A 26,537-nucleotide genomic window follows, 5' to 3' on the forward strand; every position below is an offset into this window, starting at 1 on the left:
ATAATTAATGTGATAATACAAAGGAGGCCAGCTTTCAATTCAGTGCAAAAATACAACAATACTTCTGGAAGTCAGTTATAAAAATACAGTCGGCACATAATTAGGTTCTCAGAGAAACGCTCGCATAGTTGTTAAGGTAGACTGACGCATTTTACGTTTAATTACAAGAGGACACATTGCGTTTATGACGATCACACTTAAAAGGAACAAAAAGACAGAACCAGAACACAAATTTCAATTGATAAAATAATTATTTGTATTTTTTTATATTAAAGATCTGCCTCCACTCAGCATAAGTGACATTTTCATTGACTGAAATTTCCTTACATATTGTTAATTGCAGTGTACTAGGAATGTCATTTGGAAAGAAAATGTAAAACATTGTATGAACTATTTTTAAATTTGATATTTCATTGTGTTAATTGAACTTTCCAGGTCCTATCAACCTCAAAACGAGTGATAAATAAAAGTTTCCGTTACCAATTTTGATCACAATTGTTTTCAAGTTCAACAAATAGGGATCAATTTTTTGGGGTATTTTCTCGTTTAAAAAATATGACCCATGCCTGACCCCACTTTATAAGAGGTTTCACAAGTTATCAGGGCGCAAGTTATCTAGGGAGTGGTGTATTCAGTCTGAATTTATAATGGATATTATGGATTATTCATGGCAAGAGAAACAAATTGTTACGAAAATCAATTATTCTATCTTTATGCTTCAGTTTTATTTCTGCATGTAGCATGATATTTATACAATTTTGTAAGCAATTTTATTCAGAACTGCTGTGCCAAATTTTAGCTTAATTAAAGGAACATTTATTGCAAGTAGCTCCATTTGTAAAAACTATGCAAGCCAAGTACTCACAGTAAGTCTCAGGGATACAGGCACTGGTAAGGTTAACACTGCTCCAGGTGATCTCTCTGCATGTATGATGTAGGGGAATACCTAGCTGTTTGGCCCAGGGGTTAATGAGTTAAGATAACTGTTGATTCAAATATAACTGAAAACAACAAATCCATCTGCAAAGTTTCCTCATAGAAATGAAACAAAGTACTTGATTCTTTCATAAACAACTATTTCCAAACTAATATATGCTTCTTCCCTAAACAATATCATCCAATTAATGCAAAGTAATTTTGATTCAGCATTGTATATGGCAGGCTGCCATCTAGTGTCATCAATTAACAATCTGGAAATGTAAAGGTGAGTGCAGCAAAGCTAACAACATTATACTACAACAAGGCTCTTTCCAAAATGAAATGGGATTTTTGATTGGCCATATAAAAAAATATACGCATAACGTAACACAAGTTTGTTGACTACCGCATCACACTTCTGGTGATTGTGAGACTACAGATATCTCTCAACCACCATGTCTGAACAAAAGCCCACACTATTTGCCCATCAAACACTATGTTGATTTGAAAAATACCTACTAATTACTGCAGTTTAGGGGAAAGGTTCCAGACTTATTCTGACTAGCTGTCACCTAATGATACCTGTTGTGGGAACAACTTGACTTGCTAACCAACCAGAAGACTCATACTTGACTAGTTACCAACCTATAATATTACCTTCCAATTCTGACTCGATGTCAATGAAGGTTACATGTGACATATGTGGGTTAGGAATGAATTGCCAGTGTATATGTTAAATAAAGATTTCCCCTAATCAGATGCAACAAAAAGAGGATTTTACAAAGATATAATAACATGAAGTAATCAATGAAAATCACACTTTAAATATATCAGGTATATTTCCTTAAAACATTCAATAAAGTGGTTGATCTAACTGATGTGGTCAAAAAAATTCAATAAACTTGCTTTTTAATATTTGAAACCAAATCTGAATTGTTAAGCAATGGGTTTTACAAGCTTCAAATGACAATATGAGGTTGACTGTAACAATTCGGGTCCACGATTTTCAAATAGTTCTCTCATCTATTTAACATATTAAAATGTATTCATCTGTAAATAAGTATTTCTTTTTAAAGTTTATTCTGTCACTTATTTAAAGGTAGTGCAGTTCACAGACATAAGTACAAGATGGTGTGTCAAAAGAAGCAGCCAGAATTAGGCAAATTACTCTTCTGTACTACATTCAGGATCACCATCATGTCACGTCAAGCAAATTATTCAATATAAATTATGCAAATAACTTCATAAGATTTTCAAAATCAATCACTTCCATTTAGGCATTATAGGATTGTGCAAAAACTACTCACATCCAACAATGAAGATAAGACAACCTTAGTGCCCCAATCAGCATTGGCAACTTTACATTTTTGCAAAAGCATATGTTAGCACAATTTATGAAGAATTTTACTTAGTCCAAATTACAATGAAGACAAATATTAGAACTTAGAAAGTCAATACAACAATACAAAGTAATGGGGCGAAGTGTTTGGAACTCTTAACATAAATACATGTCCACCAAGTTGGCTGGATTAGGGAAAATATTCAAAACTGGATAGTAGAGACACTTACTTGACAGCAATGGAGTAGAGAGAATCATGCATAGATATAGTATTAATGCACTAAAATTAGCATATTTACCATATTCCTTCACTTCAAAGAAAGCACTGGTTTGTGTCTCTAGCTGAAAAAAAAATACACAGCACATTCACTGTACATATTTTCACTGCCAAACCACTTGCCCTGACCCCAAATGCCACCCCAAATACACTTACCCTACATGGCTTTATGCCTTTGAAATAGCATGAATAAATGACATTATCATACAGGCTAGAAAATTTTAATTCATACTCTGTGGAGATTTGAACCCAGGTCTAAATATAAATGGTACCTATTGCCTTACCTGTACACAACAACCCCTATACCATCTCAGCTATGTACACATCACCAAAAAATGATGCCAAAAAGTCTCTGGTGTAGGCATTCACTCATAACAGATACACCTGTTTGTCAACTTAGTAAATAATTTTCATCTAAATGCAGTCATTCCAGATTCCTAAGACAGAAATCAAGACATATAGAATTAATTTTATAAAATTACAAATATGCATCAAACAGAATGGAAAATGCTATCTCTGGATTCTACAAGAAACTGGTTGATAATATTAACAGAATTTAAAAATATGATTAAATAACATTATCATACAAGTTAGAGAATTTTCATTCATCCTATACAAATTCCAACCTGGGTCAATGGGTAAGCAGCACCTATCACCTTTGATGAATGTACCAACCTCTATACCATCTTGACCATGCACATATCACCAAATGACAAAAGATAAGTCTACAAAGTTGGTGGTATGACCATTTGTATGTAAAAGACACATCAGATAAACTTGCATGTTGACTTAGCAATTCTCATATAAGTACAGTCATTCTGGATTCCTAAGACAGAAATCTGGTATATAGAATAAAGAAAATTACCTGGGTTTAAATCTCCAGTCAGTCAGGACAGTTTCTATATGTATCAGCTACTGTGTAATTTCATGCTTAATGTTTCAAAATGAACATTAACTGCTGAATGAAATTATCACAACACCACACACCTTAGAACTATAATTATATTAGTTTGTAAAAAAAACAAAAATGGACCAAGAAATGCATTTGATGTTAAGTTCTCAAAGTTGTGTGGAACCAAACTCTAGTGTTTAACTTCAATTTAGAAAAAAGTGCAATGGTCTCGATGCGCATCCAGACTTTGCTCTTTCATTTCTAACAATTGGATTAAATGTATTTATTCAAGCTATATTCCATCCTGTATGTCTCTCTTTGTCTCCTGCCTACAACCCCATCCCACACGTTAGCATAATCCCACTCTCAGCCTACAACCCCATCCCACACCTTAGTATAACCCCACTCCCAACTTAGAACCCCACCCACACCTTAGAAAACCCGCACTCCCAGCCTACAACCCCACCCAACACCTTAGCATAACCCCACTCCCCACCTACAACCCCACCCCACACCTTAGCATAACCCCACTACCAGCCTACAACCCCACCCACCTTAGCAAAACCCCACTCCCAGCCTACAACCCCACCCACACCTTAGCATAACCCCACTCCCAGCCTACAACCCCACCCGACAGCATCCCCACTCCCAGCCTACAACCCCACCCCACATCTTAGCATAACCCCATTCCCAGCTTACAACCCCACCCCACACCTTTGCATAATATGCAGATAGATTATAATCTTCGATGACTTGAATTATAGCAGTTCCTATTGGCTAGTAGTCAATGTCGTGCTTCAATGTTTCAAAATAAACTGCTGAATGAAAATATTTTGCCTTGTCACAAAATAAACACTTTAAAGCAAAGAAGACATTTGTTACATATATTTGATTTAATTTATATTTGATTTAAGTTGTATTTGATTTCATTTGTTTGTGGGTTTTCGAATCTTTTTTTGTCTTTACATGTCAATGTAATGTAATTTTGTTAACTATTTGATATTTTCCAGAAAATTCAGTTTGACCTGAGTTTTCCTTAGATACCTAAGAATAGAAACACTGTAAATTGGTAATTGCACCAAATTCATGTATATTGTATTCAAGGCTATTCTCTCAGTGGCTGTTCATGCCTTAAACTAAGCTGATTTGTATGAAAAATATTACTTTGTCACTTTTTGTGAATCTATGTTCAAGCACCAGTCAAGAAGTGACATTTTTACTCTGAAAGTCAATGGATACACTTATTAACAATGGCCAGCAGGGATTGTATTGAGCTTCAATATTATGTTTTAGCACTGAATTTTCAAAAGAACAGTAACTTCTGACTGATAATGTTTTTGTTGTTTGTGGAAAAAGAAGTTTCGACTTGTAATATTGACTGAGAAACATACTGTGGTTAAGCTGCAATATTTTCACAAAAACTTGGTTTCTAGCAGTATATAAAACAAACCCATATAAAATTTGTATTGTCCCTTTCATCATTCAATATGTTCACAAAAACATGGTTTTAGCGGTATATAAAACAAACCCATATACAATTTGTATTGTCCCTTTCATCATTCAATAATTTTACAAACTTTTGGTTCCAAGCGGTATATAAAACAAACCTATATACAATTTGTATTGTCCCCTTTCATCATTCATTGCAGTGCATACAGTGTACGTCTATTCCAACAGCACAAACCAAAGACATGTTCAGGAATTCAAAGTTCAAAGCATTATCAGTTGCTTATATCATACAGCAGTAATAAAAATAATAATTGTTTGTTCTGTATTAGTAATTGATTTTATCTTCTTTTTCAATAAATGTGATGACTGGCCTATTTTCTGGAGTTCTAATCACAGTTTCCTCTTACCATTCTCACCCCATGTTAGATATTAGGATAGCTAATTTTGGAATGCATCTGCAAATTGCAAATACTGAAAATTAGCTTAAATCATGTGTTAGAGGCACATGGTAGTCATCTTACACAGGAGATATCTAAATTAAAAGATCCCGAATCAGATGGTATCATCCTGATATCAATAACCAGATGATTAACTTCTCATTCATAACAGTTAAAACATATTGTTTCATCTCTTTAGGTCAGAAGTCAAAGAATAAATAATCAAATGATACAAAGACTAGTTGGAAATGGTCAGAAAAGTCCAGATTAGCTTGAGCTCCTGAGTTCACCAAAATACAAGACAAATTGGTTACTGGCTGTCACAAAGTTTCTACTGTATAACTTGGTTACTAGCTGTCGTAAATTTTATCCTGTATAATATGCAAACATGGCCAACAGCCCTTGTCAAGTTGAAACCATTTCAAAGATTTGTCGGCAATAAAAATTAAAAAATTAGGGTTGGACAGGTTAAAGTAACCATATGTATCATGGGGTTTGGGTATTTTTCTTGTTTGCCTAAGCATTCTGGATTCCTTTTGGCTCCCAGATTATTCTCACCTCATCTCCAAACCTAGCTGTGACAGTCCAGATTCCTTTGGCTGCAAGACTGTCCAAAATCATCTCGTCTCTGATAAATTTGTCATCATGGCCAAACTGGGTAGATTTCTTGGACATAATCACCTCACGTGGATCCTGAAAAAATGGCACATTCATTTTAACACATGTGAAACTAGTGCTAAGGGTTTATCTACATGTTGCCTTTATGAGTAAATGCTTCCTACAAACATTAAATTTTACTGATTTATGTAACAATGGGACCAAAGAAACTTGGTATATAAACACAAAACAGTTGATTCTTATTTAAAATTTTTGCAGATGGTAAGTTCAAATAATTAGGCTGTACTGTGTTTTGTGAGAAATATTTAATTTCTACAATACTAATCAAAAATACAAAATTAATATAATTTCGTCATTACAATTACATCAATTCTGCACATAGTGTCAACTCAAGGGACATAACTCTGACAAATGATGCATGACAGGCTGCAGACCACATTTACCATCTTATTAACTCAGATGTTGCAAACCAGTAAATGAAGTTAAGGTAAAATACATAATATATTTCTTTCTTATTTGCTAAAAAACTACATTATATATTTCTTTTCATTGTTAAGATTTTGGTTGAGACACTAACTGCCAAAATGTTAAGATAAAATATATACTGTACATTCCCTTGTATTGCCAAGTTCTCAGAGACACTGATTGCCAAAATGTTAAGATAAAATATATACTGTACATTCCCTTGTATTGCCAAGTTCTCAGAGACACTGATTGCCAAAATGTTAAGATAAAATATATATTGTACATTCCCTTGTATTGCCAAGTTCTCAGAGACACTAATTGCCAAAATGTTAAGATAAAATATATACTGTACATTCCCTTGTATTGCCAAGTTCTCAGAGACACTGATTGCCAAAATGTTAAGATAAAATATATACTGTACATTCCCTTGTATTGCCAAGTTCTCAGAGACACTGATTGCCAAAATGTTAAGATAAAATATATATTGTACATTCCCTTGTGTTGCCAAGTTCTCAGAGAAACTAATTGCCTAAATGTTAAGATAAAATATATACTGTACATTCCCTTGTATTGCCAAGTTCTCAGAGACACCGATTGCCAAAATGTTAAGATAAAATATATATTGTATATTTCTTTGTATTGCCAAGTTCTCAGAGACACTGACTGCCAAAATGTTAAGATAAAATATATATTGTACATTCCCTTGTATTGCCATGTTCTCAGAGACACTGATTGCCAAAATGTTAAGATAAAATATATATTGTATATTTCTTTGTATTGCCAAGTTCTCAGAGACACTGACTGCCAAAATGTTAAGATAAAATATATATTGTACATTCCCTTGTATTGCCATGTTCTCAGAGACACTGATTGCCAAAATGTTAAGATAAAATATATACTGTACATTCCCTTGTATTGCCATGTTCTCAGAGACACTGATTGCCAAAATGTTAAGATAAAATATATATATTGTATATTTCTTTGTATTGCCAAGTTCTCAGAGACACTGATTGCCAAAATGTTAAGATAAAATATATACTGTACATTCCCTTGTATTGCCAAGTTCTCAGAGACACTGATTGCCAAAATGCAGTATTGTGACAGAAGCTGATGCATTAGCCTGAACTATTTTACTTAATAAATGTGAATTTCACTCCAAAATATTTCTGTATGGAATTAGCTTCATTCTGGTAATATCTTTTATTTGTCGCTTGGCACTCAGCCTCCTTGTATGCTATTATGTACTAAATGCTGTGCAAATGATCAAACCTAACATCCAAACTTTATTAAACTTTATGACAGCTGGTGTTCCCAATTAGTTATCAGACCTGTCAATGGTTAAAGGTACTCTAGCAAATAGATTTCTCAAAACTTCATATATTTTGAAGATGAATATTAACTTGAATACATGTTCACTGGCTCAAGTGAAAGTGACAATTTCCATTTTTTCGTGCTCACAAATTTTGGTTTCTTCTAAAATCTCCATAGTATATTTTTGCTTACTCTACCTGCAGCTCAGTGATCTATAAGATTAAAGAAACATACTGGAATCTCTGTTCAGGCCTGATACGGCACAAGTCAGTTCAAATAACTATGATGCTCCAATGAAGTATTCAGGTGGTGATACAAAGGTCTCATCATGACATTTTACTTCTGTAACATTTCAAAGATTTGTTCACACCACCGCAGTGGGATATAGTATCTCAAAAACATTACATAAGACTTAGTAAAACTTAACCAAGACTGAAACGACATCAAAGCAGGACAAAGGAGGGAATTGGCAATAATAGCTATTAAATATTACATAAATAAAATTATGTAACTGCAATTAAATATTACATAATTAAAATTATGTCGTAGCAATTAAATATTACATAATTAAAATTAGTTTACACCCACTCCTCCAAAAGAAAAAATGCTTTCATATGCAAACTGCTACTGTATACTGGCCTCAACAGTGGCAGCAAGATCAGCCAATCAGATGCAAGATCACCACATTAATATGTCTGAATCTCACCCATCTAAGATTTCCATGACATAAGCCCATATTTTAATTCTGATCACAATTAGATTAGAAATATGGCTTCCAGATGGGGTAGCACATTCAGCCAACCTGATGTATGATCATCTAATTAGTAGGTGTGGATTTCATTTATTATGGAACTCATCTGAGATGCTAATTATGTAAGCATATATTACACATTTTATCAAAATTGAATCAGAAACATTGTCTCCATAGTGTTAAAAAGGTTAACCAATTAATCACCTCATTAATATGCATGGGTCTCATTCATTACCAGCTAATCCAATATTTTAATAATATCAAAACAAATTCAAGTCTGACTGAAATCAAACTGAAAATAAGGATTTCAGAATGGTACTAAGCAATTATTGATGAGCAGACTGCAAGAGTTTCTCTGAGAACCTAATTAAGTGCTGACCGTGTTTTGGTATCTGATTTGCAGAAGTGTTTATTATATTGTTACACTGAATTAAAAGCTGGCCTCCTTTGTAAAATCACATAAATTATGTATTTTGAATCAAATAAAGGAGGTGGAATAAAAGAAAAGTTGAAAGGCACACAAATCCAACATACTTAAAATCTAGCAGCCCTGGTCATATGTAGGACGAACTCACTTCAGTTGATCAATCGAAGACTTATAAATGTTACTGTGTATGTAACATAAACTACCTTACATTAAATGACTCATTCATAACTGTGATCAAAGATACCAAGGCAACTGAGCAAAATGAATAAAGAACTTGGCTTCACAGATATGGATCATTATGGGCAAATGAGATTCAGAGAATTCCTGAACTGGCACTTAGAGATATCTTCAAGGATGATAAGAAGTTTCACTATTACTTCCAATGACATCATAACTGTACTAAGTGAACAATACAAAAATTGAGTTTCAACATAGACAATTGTCTTACAAAATAAAGGCTGCTAGTTTTTAAATAAAAGGAATCTTCTTTGGAGGTGTATCAGCAGTTAGTATAGTCCCCCCACACCTTGACTCCGACTTGGCAGCATACTATTTAATACCACTCTGGGAACCAGACTAATCAATAAAACAAAAAGCAGTGACATAATACAAAGAATACACAGAATCTTTTCATGTCACATGATGGTTGCTGAAACTAGTTGGAATAATAATAATAATAATAATCTACCTTGAGGCCTTCTATCTGTTATTACAGTATATACAACATGACACTAAATAATTAAGTAACTTTAAATTCAAATTATCAAGCCTAGAACACATGCACAGGCATCTGTGAACACATAAACATATATAAAACATAAAATATCATCCTGCATTAAAAAATTCAACTATGAAAATGATGTGCAATTACAGAAAAGCAGGCTGTATTTTTTGTACTAGAACTGTTCAAGTTTCTAAAGATTTCATCAATTTAATACATTGATTATGAAAAGAAGAAATGCTAGGAGCCTGCCTTATCTCACTGGGAATGTTGTTACATACCAGTGGACCAGTACATTAAAAACTTTTTTTAAAAACAATTCCTTCTTTGGCCTTGGTATAATGTAATTTTAACTTCTTATGGACCTTAAATTTGGAGTACCATCATCATTTCTTTGGTGAAAGATATTGCTTAGATAGACAGGAATGGCTTTTCTGGATACTTTATACATCAACTGGCCTTTCTAAGAAACATTCTTTCATGTATTGTCAAAACTTTATAGTATTCATTGCACCCTGAAAATTGTCTATACATTGATCTAGAAATAAATGGCAAGCCCTCTTTTGGAGTGTTAAAAGTGTTGCGATGTTTGAATTAGAGGTATTATGCCAAATTACATTACAGTAGTCCAAATATGGCTGAATATAACTTTTATAAAAGATGACCCTACACTGAAGAGGAATGTAAGTTTTGGTATTCCTCAGTAGCCAAAGATAAGAATTAACCTTTTTTGAAACATGTTTAATGTGAATAGACCAAGTAAGATTGTTATCTACAAATACACCAAGAATTCTATCTTGAGAGGTCATATTAAGGCTCACATTGTCAAACTGAACCTGGAGTTTGTCGCTATCTAGCCTTGCTTGCTTTTGTTGTGTTGTAACTAGAACGGGTTTCATTTTTTTCTGTATTTATGATCATACTATTTTCCTTGCACCATACTTAAAGTCTGTTGAGAGCATGTTATAAGTTATTTTCAAGTACCATTTTGGTTTTACCCATCTCAGACAGTGTAGTATCATCTGCATAGAGGTCAGTGCAAGAAATTGAAGTTCCAATCTTAAGAGCAAATTGTTGATAAATAGAATGAATAACAGAGGTCCAAGGATAGGGCCCACTGATACTCCACAATTAATATTTTTACTTTCAGAAAGTTGACCATTTAAACATACTATCTGCACTCTGTCGGTTAAATAAAAAGTAAGCAAACTTAAGAGTTTTCACTGCACTGATAGATTTTTAGTCTTCTTAAGCAAACTTTCATGGTCTACAAGATCAAAAGCTTTATGAAAATCAACCATAACAGTGCCTACCATTTCTCCCTGATCTAATCTTTCAGCCATTTAGCAATCAAAAATACAAGTGCAGTTTCACAGGAGTGATTCTGGTGAAAGCCAGACTGATTATCATGAACAAGATCATAAGTGTTCAAATAATTGAGAAAAGAATCATGTACATGTTTTTCTAGCAATTTGGAGAGACAAGGAAGGACAGAGATGGGTCTGTAATTATTTACATCATCTTTTGTTCCTGCTTTATGCAATGGTATAACCTTGGCAGTTTTCCATGTTTGTGGAAATTTAATAGACCTAATACTTTCATTGCAAATGAAAGCTATACTCTCTACAACTGCAGGTGCTGCTACCTTTAGTAGCCTTGATCCAATCATATCAACTCCTGTAGCTTTACAATCATCCATTTTTTAAATATATTTTAACACAAATTCGGGACTCATTTCAGGAATTTCAAACTTGATATCGTTTGGTAGTTTTCTGGCACAAAAATGTTTGAGTTCCAGATGATCAGATGAAGTTCTGGGTTAAGTCCTTCAGCAATATGAACAAAAAAGTTGTTAACATTTGAGATGTCAATACATTTGCCTGCACCAAACCCTGTAAACACTATCCAGATAGCTTTCGGGTTATTTTGGTTTTCATCCAGCACTTTTTTGTAGTGCACTTGTTTGGCTTGACATATCATTTTATTAACTTTATTCCTCCAAACCCTATATTCAGTTTGACTTCCTACTGATTTTAGTTGGTCTCTTTGCTTTATTGCTTCTAAAATTTCTGGGGAGATCCAGCCTGGCTGATGGTCTTTCTTTATCCTGTGTGTTTGTAAAGGGGCATGTTTGTTCACTATACTGATGAACAGATCTGCCCAAGTATCAAAAACATCATCAATATCTTCAAAGATTTGGACTGTAATCCATGGAATCTGTGTCAGATCTTCTAGGAATTTAACAGTATCAAAGTTTTGAAAAGATCTATAGGCAATGGATTTATGGATATTATTTTTTGTTGATTTGCCACTGACTTTACATGTTAGAAAAATTGCAAAGTGGTCACTTATACCAATCTTTGGAACCATTACTTCCAAAATAGTTTCTTTTGTATTGGTATAAATATTATCTATAAGTGTTTTAGAGGTAGATGTTACTCTGGTGGGTTCATTTACTAGTTGCTCCATAACTAACGAAGCACTAAAATTCATCCAATTCCCTTTTATTTGGCCATTGAGAAGGTCTCTATTTATATTGCCTAGAATGTAAAATTCTTTCTCTTCATTTGAAATTTTATCTACTTGAAGTTCAAAATATTCACACCAATCGGTATGTGATGAAGGGGGTCTGTACACAAAACCTACTAAATAGGGTTTAGCTTTTTCTGGAGTGATCTGTAGTCAAATGGATTATATTTCCTGCATTTCTTGGTCTTCCCATCTTTTAGAAATAATACTACAGCAAGGGGGTCAAGTCTGTTTTGACAAGGGATGCATGGTTTATGTGACAGTCCTTGATAGATATACTGGCCATCCTGCTGAACAGAGCTTTCCCATGGAGTTGAGATGGCCTCATTGCCCTTTTCCTATTCCATAAATCTAGTGTGAGTTTTGGCTTTGTGTCCAAAGCTACCACATTGATGGCATTGTATTGGTGTCTGTGCCTGTATTCCGGTGCTGAATGTTTGATCTCACCACAGTTATCACATCACAAAGTGTATTGACTGTATTGATATGGAAGATCTTTCACATGTTGGACATTTTGAAAATAAATGTTATTTATAATGAACAACTTCATTAGAAAAAGTGCAGTATTAACAATTATTATCAATGTGATTGTAAAAAGAGGATTCAGTCATTAAACATCCCAGTACCCTACTCTACTCCACCCCGCATTTTTGTCTATGTCTAAAAAAGTGGATTTTTTTCATTATTGGAGGCCCCTCATTAACTTGTGCCCTTGCTTATAGTGTGGTCTATGTTTGTGGACCCCATTGTGAGTCAGTTATCAAGGGACAGGTGTATCATGTGCCCAGTAACTCCCAATGTTGACTGTACAGTTCCCAGAGACAGAAAAACAGTGCATATCACATGGAACATCAGCCACTGATAGTCTCCAATACCTGGTGACACATTGCCTATAGTACCTGAGGACCAGTGACAGATTACAGACCTTATATGCCTGTCACTAGATACATTTCCCACTGACCCCTGCCCTGTACTCAGTGTCTTGTGCTTGGTCTCCTGTGACAAATCATCCTGACCTAATGAGTCAGATGATGTAAACCTTATAGAAGAGTCTGTGTTCTGGGAACTTGATGCAGACAAAAAGGATCTTGCTTTGATTCAAGGTCTACTAGCATGAGATGATAACTGTACTTCCCTTTCATCAGGAAGAAGGAGCTTACTATCTGGATCTGGCAACATTCCTACTCAGGGAAGTTCCTCAAAGATCACACCTTTGGTGGAAATGTTTGACGAAACTATAAGACACCTCTCTAGGCAACTTCTGTACACTGAGAAGTGCTGTAGCCTCCTGCTTGGAATACAGGGATCTTCCAGATATGAAGAGGAAAATTATGATAATTGCTATATCAGTTTGCTATATGAGTCTGGGATATCTGTTTAATTAAGATATTGCTTTAAAAATTGGTCTTTCATCATAATAGGAAATTCTAATTTTAAGAGCATTAATCTGAATAAATTCTATTTTCAATATTCTACACATGATGAAGGCAAGTCCATACTTAAAAATGAATAATAAGCATACTGCCCAGCACAGTAGTTTCATTCTGCACAACTCACATCAAACGATCATTATAAAAAGTCTTAGGCATGAGAAAATAGTAAGTTTGGACTGATTATTTTTATCCTTAAGACATCTTACTTGCTCTGATGACAGATAGATTTTGATCACAATGATAAAGTATCTTTCCATTTTGAATTTTTGATTGTCATTTCTAGAAAATTGACAATTTATTTAAATTTAAAACGCCTTGTTAAGGTCTCTTAAAGCATATGGATGTTCAACACTACGGCAATGTATGATGCATGTATCAATAAAGACAAAGCATGAAGGTAGGTAACACCAATTTAGTCATTGTAAGCATCTATAAACATCACATACATACATTGTTGATAGCATGCTTGTATCATCATAAGTGGTGATATCTTCAAAAGAATAGCTCGTAGACGAAAACACAAGTCACGTGTTTAATCAACACACACGAAGGCAACTCCTTCAAGACCACTACAGAATAGAGAGTAACAGTTGTCTTTCTTAGATCATATCAACATCCCTTTTTCTCTAATGAAACTAATTGAGATCTAAACAAAACATCAATTTATGAACAAGTTAACAGGTTATAAAATTTACAGTTACAAAAAGTACTGGCTTTGGATTTTTGACTTAGATAAAAATTATTGACTAGACTTTAACTGAAAATGATTTAAAGAAGACAGGATTTTATACTATGCAGTCATCAAAATGCAATGCAAATAAATTCAACTAATTTAGCTAACAATAACTGTAACACTTGAAAACATTTCTAGATCACTACAGGGGATTATTATGTCCCTCACAACTGCATAGAACTGACTCAAAACCTCACATAGTCTTTGAGATAGGTTGGCGTCTTCACTTCGCGCCTGGGTCTTATAACTGGTGTAGTCGCTGATTCCAGGCATGTCGACTCTGGTACGGGACGCCTCTGATCAGGTTCCTTTACATGCGTGTCAGCCGTTTGCTCCTGTACAGTTGTTCTTTCCGGTGATTTATCGCGGATTTGTACTGGGATTGATGTCGGTCTTATGTGTTCACTATTTCTCTTGTATTGAACACCATCCGTTGAAGTTACAATACAGTTTCGGTCGTTTGATTCTGTAATAACACCTTTTCTCCAGGGTTTATCTGGTTTGTGTCGGAAATATACAGGCTGACTGTTTTCAAGTTTTAGTTTAATTCTAGCACTGCGGTCATAACTTTTCTTGATACAGTCCTTCCTAGCATCTCGCTTCTTGTTTCTGGGCGACTTCTTTTGAACCAAAGGTAGCATTGATCTTGTTTCTCTCCCAAACATCATTTGGGCCGGACTTAGACCAGTGTCCTGTCTTGGAGTATTCCTTAGTTCTAGCAGTGCTTCGTACTGATCAGTCCTAGAGTTCAGGCATTTAACCATCATGCCTTTTATAATCTTCACACCGGCTTCGGCTTTGCCATTTGACTTTGGGTGATGAGGAGAAGTCACGTGATGTTGAATGCCCCACTGTTTCGTGAACTGACTGAATTCGTCAGACGTAAATTGTGGTCCACCATCGCTGATGATTATTCTAGGTATTCCAAATTGCGCAAACTGCTTCTTGAGTTTGATAATAACTTGACTTGATGATGTTGTGGTGAGTAAATCAACGTCTATAAAATTTGAGTAATAATCAATCGCCAGCAAATAGTTTCTACCCTGTATTTCAAACAAGTCTAACCCAATTTTCTCCCATGGGTAGTTGCCGTCATCATGTTGCCGCAGGGGCTCTTTCTGGAGTTTTGGCTTTCTCTCCATGCAGTGTTCACAATTGTCTGCTAATTGTCTTATTTCTTGATTCATTCCCAGCCAGAAAACGGTTCCTCGTGCTCTCCTAACCATACTGTCAAAGCCAAGGTGGGCACTATGTAAACGTTCTTTAATTTGTCCTCTCCAAGCTTTTGGAATTAAAACAGCTTCCCCTTTCAGTATTATACCGTCATAAAAGCTCAGTGTGTCTCTGATAGAGAAATAAGGTCTCACTTCAGGCTTTAGGTCAGTTTTGTTTTTGGGCCATCCTTCTATAATACGGTCAATCAACAACTGACAAGTTGTGTCTTTGGCAGTTTCTCTCCTGATTTCTGTAATTCGCGCATCCGGAATTTTATCAAACATTTCGACCTCACATACTTTCAGCCTAGTCAGTTCAGTGTCATCTGACAAACTATAAGCACGACTTAGTGTGTCCGCAATGATTAATTCAGATCCTCTGACGTACCGAAACGTAACATTGTATCTAAACATCTTCATTAGAATGTCTTGTAGCCGCTTTGGTGCTTGACTGAGTGGTTTCTTCAGGATGGTTTCCAGAGGTTTATGGTTGTTTTCAACAATCACTGGGCGACCATATGTGTACTGATCGAACCTCTCTAGCCCATACAATACTGCAAGCGCTTCTTTTTCTATTTGTGCCCAGTTCCTTTCAGCTGGTTTCAAAGATCTTGATGCAAACTCAAGTGGGTGTCCATCTTGCAGCAGAGCAGCTCCTAGGCCATCTTTACTACTATCAACTTGTAGTACCAAGTCCTTATTTGGATCGTAGATTGCTAACACATCTGTTTGCTTTAACAGTTGTTTCACTCTTTCAAAAGCTTCCATGCATTGTTTTGTCCATTTCCACGGTGTGTTCTTTCTAGTCAGGTTTCTCAATGGTTCAAGAGTCTCAGACAGATTTGGCACAAATTTAGCCATATACTGTACCAATCCACAAAATCGTTTGATTTCAGTAACGTCTGTCGGAGCATTCATTTCAAGAACAGCTTTGATTTTATCGTTATCTGGCTTGATACCTTGTGGCGTGATTCTGTGTCCATGGAAAGTGATTTCAGGGCCCATATCCTTCTTTCCTTCATTCAAAACAATGTGCCTCTCTTCACAGCGTTTGTAAAGCTTTGCCAGCTTTTCATCATTGTCTTTCTGAGCTGCTATTTCATTATCACCACAACCAACAATGATAATATCATCCGCAATTGTAAATATGCCTTCAAGGTCGCTAAGAGCTTCATTCAGTTTCCGCTGAAATATTTCACTGGATACATTCAGTCCGAACGGTAGTCGAGCCCATCTGTATCTTCCAAACGGTGTTATCATAGTAGTAAGTAGACTGGATTTTTCATCAAGTCTAATATGCCAATATGCTTCTTGCACATCGAGTTTCGTGAATACTTTGGCATTATGTAATCCTGGAACTACGTCATCAAAAGTTGGAAGTCTATATCGTTCTCTCACTAACACTTTGTTCAGCGGTTGAGGATCTAAACATATCCTCCACGATCCATTGCTCTTCTTTGTAATTGCCATCTGGCTAACCCATTCAGTTGGTTCTGTAACTGGTATTAAAATGCCGCGTTCTGTCAGTAGGTCAATTTGTTCTTTCACTTCAGTTCTCACTGCCAGCGGTATGTTGCGAGCTGGCAATGCCCTGGGTTTTGCATCATCTGTGAGTCTGAGGTTCACTTCACCAAGATCTCCGAGGTGGTGTTTGACGCTTCCGATAAAATTATCGGTGTTAATTGTGACCAGTTTCAGTTCTTGAACCGCTTTCAAACCTAGCAAGCAATCTAGCTCATTTGGCACAATTACAAAAGTGACGTTATAAGTTTCATTGTTCACTGGGTTTGTCACTGTCAGAGTTGCCTCCCCTAAGGATTTCGCTGTTGACTTGTTCCACATTCTGAGATGTGACACTTTCTGTATTCTCTGAGATTTTCAGACAAATCTCTGTTGGATTGTATTTACCTGGGCCCCAGTGTCAATGTGAAATGTTACATCACAGTCATTTACAATCATTTTGGCTTTTGCCTTTGAATTGATCGAACTGTCAATGTAGTTAAGCCAGAATTCTTCTTCTGTAGCTTCTTCGGGCTTGTCATTTTGGTCAACTGTTTGCACTTTCTTGCAGCATGATTTGAAATGGTTCTTTACACCACAGTTGTTACATCTCTTTCCCCAGGCTGGACATTTTTCTTTGCTTCGTTCATGAAACAGTCCACAGAAACCGCACTTAAGTTTCGGTCTTACCAATCCAGTACCAGATACACCTGCTTGTGATCGTGGTTTCGCGTTATCAACTTTGTTCACCGAATCATGTACTTTGTCTTGTCTGATTTCTTGCACATGTCTATTTGACTGTTCAAATGCTCGGCAAGTTTGAAGACACTTGTCAAGTTCAAGTTTTTCTTCTCTCAACAACAATTCTTGGAGCTTACCACTTGTGCTGAGTACAATTTTATCTCTTATCATTCTGTCTTTTTCTTTGAAATTGCACGACTCTGCTCTTCTCCTAACTTCGGTAAGGAAATGTTCGAACGATGTAAAGTCATCATATTTCACACACCAGAACCTGTGGGTTTCAAGAACTTCATTCCTCCGTGGATTACAGTAGGCTTCAATCTGTTGCAGAACTTTGTCTGGATCGTTTTTGTCATCTTGATTTGCCCATACAAACTGGTCATAAATGTCAATTACCTTCGGTCCTGCACAGTGTAAAATGATGCTGGTTCGAACTGTCTTGTCTTTGTTTTGGGAACCACTAGCGGTCAAATATATTTCTATCTGTCGCTTCCATCTCTTGAAGTTTTCACTTATGTTTCCTTCAGTAATATCTAAAGTCCCAGGTGGCTTTAACGAGTCCGCCATGTCGAACGAATCAAATCGGGACGAATGTTCAATTAAATGTGATCTATTTTCGCGACCTGGCTTGGTCAAATTTTCGGTGTTTCTTCAACTCTGTGCGTTTATCCAGCGAAAATCAACGTTGCAGACGTTATCAGGATATGCGTTCACCGCTGCCACCATGTTGATAGCATGCGTGTATCATCATAAGTGGTGATATCTTCAAAAGAATAGCTCGTAGACGAAAACACAAGTCACGTGTTTAATCAACACACACGAAGGCAACTCCTTCAAGACCACTACAGAATAGAGAGTAACAGTTGTCTTTCTTAGATCATATCAACATACATGAATATACAAAGTCATATATTTCATTAATGATGGCTTGCTTCAGCTGCTATATTTAAAGACAATTTAATAAATATTACGTTCAGGATGAAGTATATTTTATTTCTAAGCAGTATGGACACAAATGTTGTCAAAGCTAAATAAGACTTTAAAAGGTGATTTGTTGATTCCTGGCCCTAAATAAATTCACTGCCATACCGCATATTTTTGTAAAATAATCTATAGTAACTATGGTGAAATGGTAGCAGTAAAGCATTCTGGGCCACATACTAAACATACAATTTTAGACCTCATTTGAGTATTCTGTTCCAACTACAGTGGAACCTGTCTTGAAAGACCACCCCTTCTGCCAAAACATAATGGTCTCTTATGACAGGTGGTCTCTCATAACAGGTTATATCTAAATCTGTACATGGAGAACCTGGTCTCTCAAGACAGGCGGTCTCTCATAGCAGTGGTCTCTCAAGACAGGTTTTACTGTAGTACAGTACTAAGAAATTTGTCTCAATTTCTGATACCTCAAATTTCTCATGCTCAAGCAAAATGTATTCTAAATTCATTCCTATCATCCATATTTTATTATTTTGTACTTTTCACTCTTGCCATAAGAGTTCCTAGCACTTTCACATGTTTTGGCAAATATTAATTGCCATTTCTATTGGAGACAAAACTAATTAAATCTCTTTTCAAAGTATGCACCAAAATTCAAGCACTTTTCAAGATTGTGTGAACCCTGATGTAATTTCAGCAAAATGGGTATTTTCGGAAACAAAATGGGTATTTTCAGAAACAAAATCGTTTTCCATCAGGACCTTCACAATTTTTGTATTAGCTTATGAAAGAAATTCAACACGCTAGATTGAAAATCTTGGATGGGCAAGTGTTAAACCACCCATCCACTAATCATGTAAATTAGTGTGATTATTGTCACAACAGTCTTCATGCACATGAACTAAGCTGGTGTACTCTTGGAAAATGTATCTCGTTGCCAATAAACATTCAATGCATTGAAGTATTTGCAAAATGTGCACCTGCCACCAAAATGGAAAGAAATCAAATGTTAAAAAGAGAGATAGACACAGAGAGAGAAAGAGATAGAGAAAGTAAATATGATCTAAAGAAGTGACTATAAAAGTACCAAAAATGCTGGGAAAATGAACACAAATGGCTGCAGAGTGACCCAAGAAATGCTGTGATGTTGTAAACTTAATGCTCCAAGTATCAGAAGACATGCAAAAGTGTGCTGGGTATTTAATTCGTTGATGGGTATATGCATGTTCATGAACCATTCCTGGAATCACACAATTCAAGCTCCCTATATATATAATGGCAGAGGAATATGTGAAAATAAAGAAAAAAGTTGGTTCCCCAAACTGTGGCATCTATATCTGATGGTGAATCAGATCCAAAATTATTTAAATGAACTTTCTACTTCTCATGAGTCTTGGTGAAATAACATTTGTTATTGTTTTGAGCTGATGTAAATGAATAACAAATGTCGAATCAGAAACTGAACTGGTTTCTGTTTGAGTTTAGCAGGATCATGGAAATTTAGGCAGAATCAGTAAAATTCTTATTTTAATCATCCTACAGGTTAGTGGGGTGGTGTCCTTATTTCCAGCTCTGCATTAGTAAAGATTTCATTAAGTTTAACCAGTAAAAAAAATGAACTACTTCTAAGGTGCAAGATGGTGGAGTCATGAGCAGTGGAAAGCTTCTGAGTAAAATAAAGATCAGTTTCATTTTCTATATACTTTCCCTGAGATTGTTAAAATGGCTAAAATATAAATACCTTAAATCTATGATTTTATTTGAAAGTTTCAAAATGTCATTGTGCCAAAAATGCTTAAGTTGCATACACTGAGTCAATCATGCTCCAGTTTAGTTCAGCCATCAAATAACTGTTAATTTTACACAGCAACACTACCAAAGGGGTCTTATTATCAATTTTAAAAATCCTGTCAAATGCATCCAACTGTTTGAAAGTACAGAAGTTATGTCTTTTGTATGGTACTGAGTGGTTTAAGTGTGCCAGACTCTCTTTGAGTTACTGGTTCAAATCCATCCCAGACCATCCCAGGTGAAATGCTGTGGTGTGTCTGAGTAAGGGACGTTATCCTCATTGTCTCTGTAGTCAATAGCCCTTTCTGTGCTGATATACCAGCATACATCAATCAATCAATCTCCTTCCCCAAGATGACTGCTTGACTTGGATGTATTTGAGATGTTTCAGAAATCTTTCAAAACAAGTACACCAGAGACACACAAATGCATACACACAAACACACTACATCAAAGATTTATTGCATATACTCACAATGATCTCGACTGTAACTTTTTTTCCAGCCGGTGGTCTGAAATTCTCATCTAATGGCATTACCCTGATGTAAGCTGAAAATGGAGGGTCATACAATTATTTTATTACACTGATAATCGCTGAAAAGAAACTGTTACTTCAGTAACATAACATGGACAGAAGGAAGAGACTGCATTTACTTCATTTTCATGAACTAAGTTGAAATGCAGGTCACAATGACAGAATTTGAAATATATGGGTGCATACATGCCAAATGATCCCAACTGTGAAATATACACCTAAAAATTATGTGATAGATGTTGAGCATGCATGAAATCATAACTGCAAACTTGGAACATAATTGAAAATAGCAGATTTAATAAATTTTAAAAAAAAAGGAATATGAGCCTTTTTACACAAATATAAATTATGAAGTAAAAGTTGCGTAATGAAAACAATAGATATTTAAGCAATGATGGTCCTTTGGATGCCAGATTTCATATGAATAAGTAAGCAAGCCGAAAATCTCAAGGCCTTTCTGACCATTACTGGAAAGCCCCAATCAAATTAGGATTGTCCACTGACTGAATCCTAGCATAAGTGACTGACCAAAAGCTGGGGATTCATAATTACAATGCTGTTGGGCATTTCTGCGCACCTAAGTCTTTTGTCTCCAATATTGAAGTGTAACACAACACCAAATTGGACCGATTGACAAAAATAAAATACTGCAATGCTTACCATTTGCAAAGATGCAATTTTCACCAGAATACTCAGCTCAAAATAATATTAATTTTGGACACACAGACACCACCCCTGTATTTTCATGACTTGCGATATGTCAGCCTATTCTGCACATAGTTTGAAAAGATGTAAGGTTTATCCATTGGGCCATAGAAATGAAATACATTAATTTACACTGTTTCTGTCAGCAGCTCAGTAGAGTAATTACATCAGGTTTATAACTAGTTCTACAAAATTCAATGTAACAGTGCCAGTACTGAATATGGCAAGAGATATTAGGTAAAGTATACCAATCTTATGATAAAAAAAAATAGTAAGGTTCAATATTATATTTTATGAATATAACTTTCCTTAATTAAATTATGATCATTTTTTCTTGATACAAAATGGATGTTTGATCAAAACACCATGTGATCTAATGTTTACAGAAATGACATATTGCTGCGCAGAATTGGCCAACATAGGGGTAGTCAACTATGTTAAATTGAAAGATGCCTGGTTGTTTTATAAAACTTTCAAAGTCTTGAAATGAGGGCAGAACTAACAGATTGTTCTTATTACAGTGAATAAATGTGGGTCAAAAAAAAGGGGGAAAAGTGCATTATTATCCACTGTTTCTATTGTACATGCCCTTTTACCTGAAAATTGAGCAGTTTAAGTCAAGATAAAAAAAGGGACAGCAGGCCAAATTTAAAATTTCATCTCAGGTTAATAAATATGGTATTTTTAAGAAGGTCAGATCATCAGAAATAACAAATTAGCAAATAAAGTATAGTCCTTTCCATGGTTTTTGCTCATAGCAAGTGCAAACAACTTATTTTATTGCCAGCAACAACAAAAAAAAAAGAATTCTCCAAAAGGTAAACATTTTTTGTACAGTGTATTTATTGAAAACAAATCCAGTAATGGAAGGAATTTTTGGTGTTAATTAATTAAGCAGTCACTAGAGAATATAACCAGACTGTTCTTGAGGCATAATTTACACATGTATGTGGTATATAAAAGGATATTTTGGGGAAATGTGCCTAGGCCAATCCAGAATTTGCAGCTTTAATTATTCAGAATTTACAATTATGAGTGTATGTCCAATGCAAAAGGGGCCCCAAGTGGCCAAGTGGTCTAAAGTGCTCTCCGTTACAGATCACTGCCATCTCACCTCTGGCTGCGTGGGTTCGAGTGTTGGATTTGGCTAATGTGGGTATGTGAGAAAGCTTGCCAGTAGCTTCTTGTGGGTCAGTGGTTCTTTCCAGGTTTTCCCAGGTACTTCCTCCACCATTAATACTGGCCACCATGTATAGCTGAAAAATGGCGTTAAAACCCAACAACAACAACCAATCCAAAGCCTTATTATTTGTAAACCTTGTTTTTATTCATGTTTTATTAATGTGAAAGTCAAAAAAAGGGATTGGTAACATCTGCCTCCTTACTTTTCAAAAGAAATCAATAAGGACAATGTAACAAGAAAATCCAGGTATTTATTCCTTTTAAATGTCTACCTGTATTAGAATTTGTTAAGACTAAGTCATCTAAAAATATTGTTTACATAAAATATTTATTTTCTCTAATATTTCCTGTGACAAGTTAAAGACTACTGTATATATTTTTTATTTTTATTTATTTTGCAGTTGCTTTATTGCATAGTTGAATTGTGCTGCCATTTTTTGTCATAATAATATTAACTTATTTTTAAACAGTCTAAAATGACAATAAAATCACAGACAAACGAAGATGTTTATGCAGGGGGTATGGATGCTACAACAGCCTGAACTGTGAGTAACCTTAAAAACTATTGGGGGGGGGGGCTTATTCTTCAAACGGAAAACAATATCATGTCTTCTGTATTTCACATCCAAAGTTATCAAGATGAGACAGGATATGTTATATTACAACCCTATTCCCACGAAGCGAAAATAAGTACCACAACATTCTTGGCACAAAACCTCTCCTGTGTGATTAAAGCTTCTCGTAGGTTGGTGGTTCTTCCCTGGGTTTTCCGGGGTTCTTCCTCCACCAGTTATACTGGCCGCCATGTATAGCCTTTTCTTGTGCTGAAAAATGGCGTTAAACCCTAGAACAACAACAACAACAACAACATGTAGTTTAAAAGAAAAGCCAAATGGTTTCCTTTGTGCAGGTTATCATGTCAAATTTTACCCCTATTCATGTAATTATCTGATCAAAATTAAAAGAATATGAGCCACGTAAAGAGGGGTACGCTAACTGCACAAAAATATTAAGATGGTGGCACTCAGCCTGACTGAAGCGCCCTCTAGTTACGTTGTTATCGTTAGATAACATTTAACAACACTCCACAATAATACAAATGGGTGCATTTTTTCATGCCTTTATTCACCTTAAAATATGAGCTAAATTTATAATAAGGCCTGATAGACAATACTGAGAGTTTTGCTTTACATATGAAAAAAATTAGTCCATGCAAAATGTTATCACTCGAGTAAAATGTATGGTACTAAAAAAAATCCAAACAATAGAAAACAAAAAAAGACATGTTTTGATCTCCAGGTCTAATGTTAATTTTCAAAAGCTGCTTAGGGTGACAGTGACCTCCCCTAGGCACCCGTGATGATATCGTCCATCAGTACACTGCTGTTGGGCATTTCTGCGCACCTAAGGTTTTCGTTTCTAATATTGAAGCAAAACGCATACCGAATTCGAATGACTGACAAAAATTAAATACAGCAATTCTTACCATTTAAAAAATGCAACTGTCACCAGAATATTCTGTTCAAAATAATATTAATTTTGGACATAGAGGATACCACCCCCATTTTCCTGACTCGCGATATGTTGGCCTATTCTGCGCATAGCTTTGAAAAGAAGTAATGTTTATCCATAGGGCTACAGAAATGAAATATATTACTTTGGACTGTTTCTGTCAGCAGTTCAGTCGAGTAATTAGGTCAGGTTTATAGCTAGTTTTACAAAATTCAACGCAAAATTGCAAGAGATGTTAAGCAGACTAAACTGGTCTTGTAAAAAGTTAGTAAAGTTTAATATTTTATTAAAAATAAGCTATTACTTGGATGAGAAACAACAATGAATAGGATGTAATATGATTACAAGGTCTTGTTGATAGGGAAAATTAACTACAGAATTTAGAAACAGACTATATGCTGGGGAATTTGTTGAGAATTTATGTTCGAGCGACAAATAGACACGTTGGGTAGCAGACGATTTTGTCCATGTGGGACAACTTCTTGCAAAATTGGAAACTTGGATTAAAATTCAGTTTTGTTTTAAGGTACACATTTCCATATTTTATATAATGTATTTATTTGTATGATTCTAAAAGAGGCATAGTAAATACAATTTTCTGGGTTACAGGTTCAAGAAGGTCATGGACTGTGTCTTCACGTTACGATTTAGAAATCACATTTTTATGTACATTTCGAGTCTAAATGTGGGATATTTTTGTACACTTTATGAATATCACTTTTCTTAACGTACGATTGTTTTTTTCTGGATACAAAATGGATTTTTGACACAAAATATCTCGTGATCCAATGTTTACAGAAATGACGTATCGTTGCGCAGAATTGCCCGACGTGCAGAATTGGCCGACATAGCGGTATTAACACAGATTTGTGGGGTTGATATATCGTAATAACCCTCCCACCCCCTAACATTTACATAGTTATCGTAAGGTTATTTACAAGGCCACATCGACATACAGTATAGCTCCGAACTGCGTACTCCCTAAAAAACCTGATAAATTTCAAACAATACTTTCCTGCGCCCACGCAAATGTTTGCAATGTGCAATATTTTGGAGAAACAATAAGCATAACGTTCACAACTTGCACTGCCATGATGCAGACGACAATCTAGACTGGCTCCAATCAAAGGTATACATATTGGCAACAGCTAAACAGTGGTCGGAAACCAGGCTAACACTCGTCAAGAAAATCGCGCCTCCAACAATAAATAGTACCAATACCAACCAGAGGCGTAGCTATGATATTTTGCGCCCGGGGACGAACTATAAAATTGGCGCCCTAGCCCCCTCCCCGTTTAATCACATTTTTGAATATTACCCTTGTTTACTTATTATAATGTAACGTTGTAAGCCTCATTTTGGCGCCCCTGTACCTTGGCGCCCGGGGACATATGTACCCCCCTGCCCCCCCCCACCAGCTACGCCTCTGATACCAACATTAAAATTTACACAATCAGTACGAAACCTAAGGGTCACTCTCGAGAGTACACTCTTTTTACATAAACATGTAATGAACACATGCAAGGCTGAGGCGCATCAGCTCCTATCGCCAATTTTCGGTTGATGCCACTAAAACGTGTGTTCCTTAGTACTTTCAAGACTTGAATATTGTAATTCACTTCTATCTGGTTTGTCTCAGTATCCACTACAGAAACTAGGTACACGTTAAGATGGAGACTTAGTATCTGAATTGACAGTCTCACAACTGAAAAAAAAAAAGTGTCTGTCAAATGCTTTAAGCTTAAAGCGTGGTATGGACTTGTAATCATAAAGTGTTTATGCAAAAGGTTGATAGTTTTAACTTGCTAATTTTGACGTTCTAGTCGGAGCATGTTTTGCTGTTGGTCCAGATTGTGTATACATGACTTTATTAGCAATGCAACCTTTCATGGACCTCATCAAAATGACATTGCATATTACAGTGCTGGGAATGTAAAGAATATATATATATATATATATATATATATATATATATATATATATATATATATATATATATATAAGCAGCAGAGGAGGCGAACAGACCAATAGTCGAAAAACGTCCAAATGTCGAAAATAGGCCTTCCTACCATTGATCGAAAAATAAAAAAGCGTCGACAGATTTAAAAAGCGTCG

General features: G+C 35.5%; 1 protein-coding gene across 1 annotated transcript in view; it reads right to left on the reverse strand.

Moving 5' to 3' along the window:
* LOC149801207 (complement C3-like) overlaps nucleotides 1-26,537 on the reverse strand; it is a 333,137-nt gene that overhangs the window by 238,267 nt on the left and 68,333 nt on the right. Inside the window, exons 4-6 of the mRNA XM_089955246.1 lie at nucleotides 20,964-21,037; nucleotides 5,871-6,005; nucleotides 2,557-2,599 (exon numbers count right to left, since the gene is read on the reverse strand). Coding sequence (XP_089811372.1) covers nucleotides 2,557-2,599; nucleotides 5,871-6,005; nucleotides 20,964-21,037 — 252 coding nt within the window. The remainder of the gene's footprint in view (nucleotides 1-2,556; nucleotides 2,600-5,870; nucleotides 6,006-20,963; nucleotides 21,038-26,537) is intronic.

This window comes from Sinohyriopsis cumingii, chromosome 4 (assembly GCF_028554795.1).
Source record: "Sinohyriopsis cumingii isolate HCF-2022 chromosome 4, ASM2855479v2, whole genome shotgun sequence".
Taxonomy (NCBI): Eukaryota; Metazoa; Mollusca; class Bivalvia; order Unionida; family Unionidae; genus Sinohyriopsis; species Sinohyriopsis cumingii.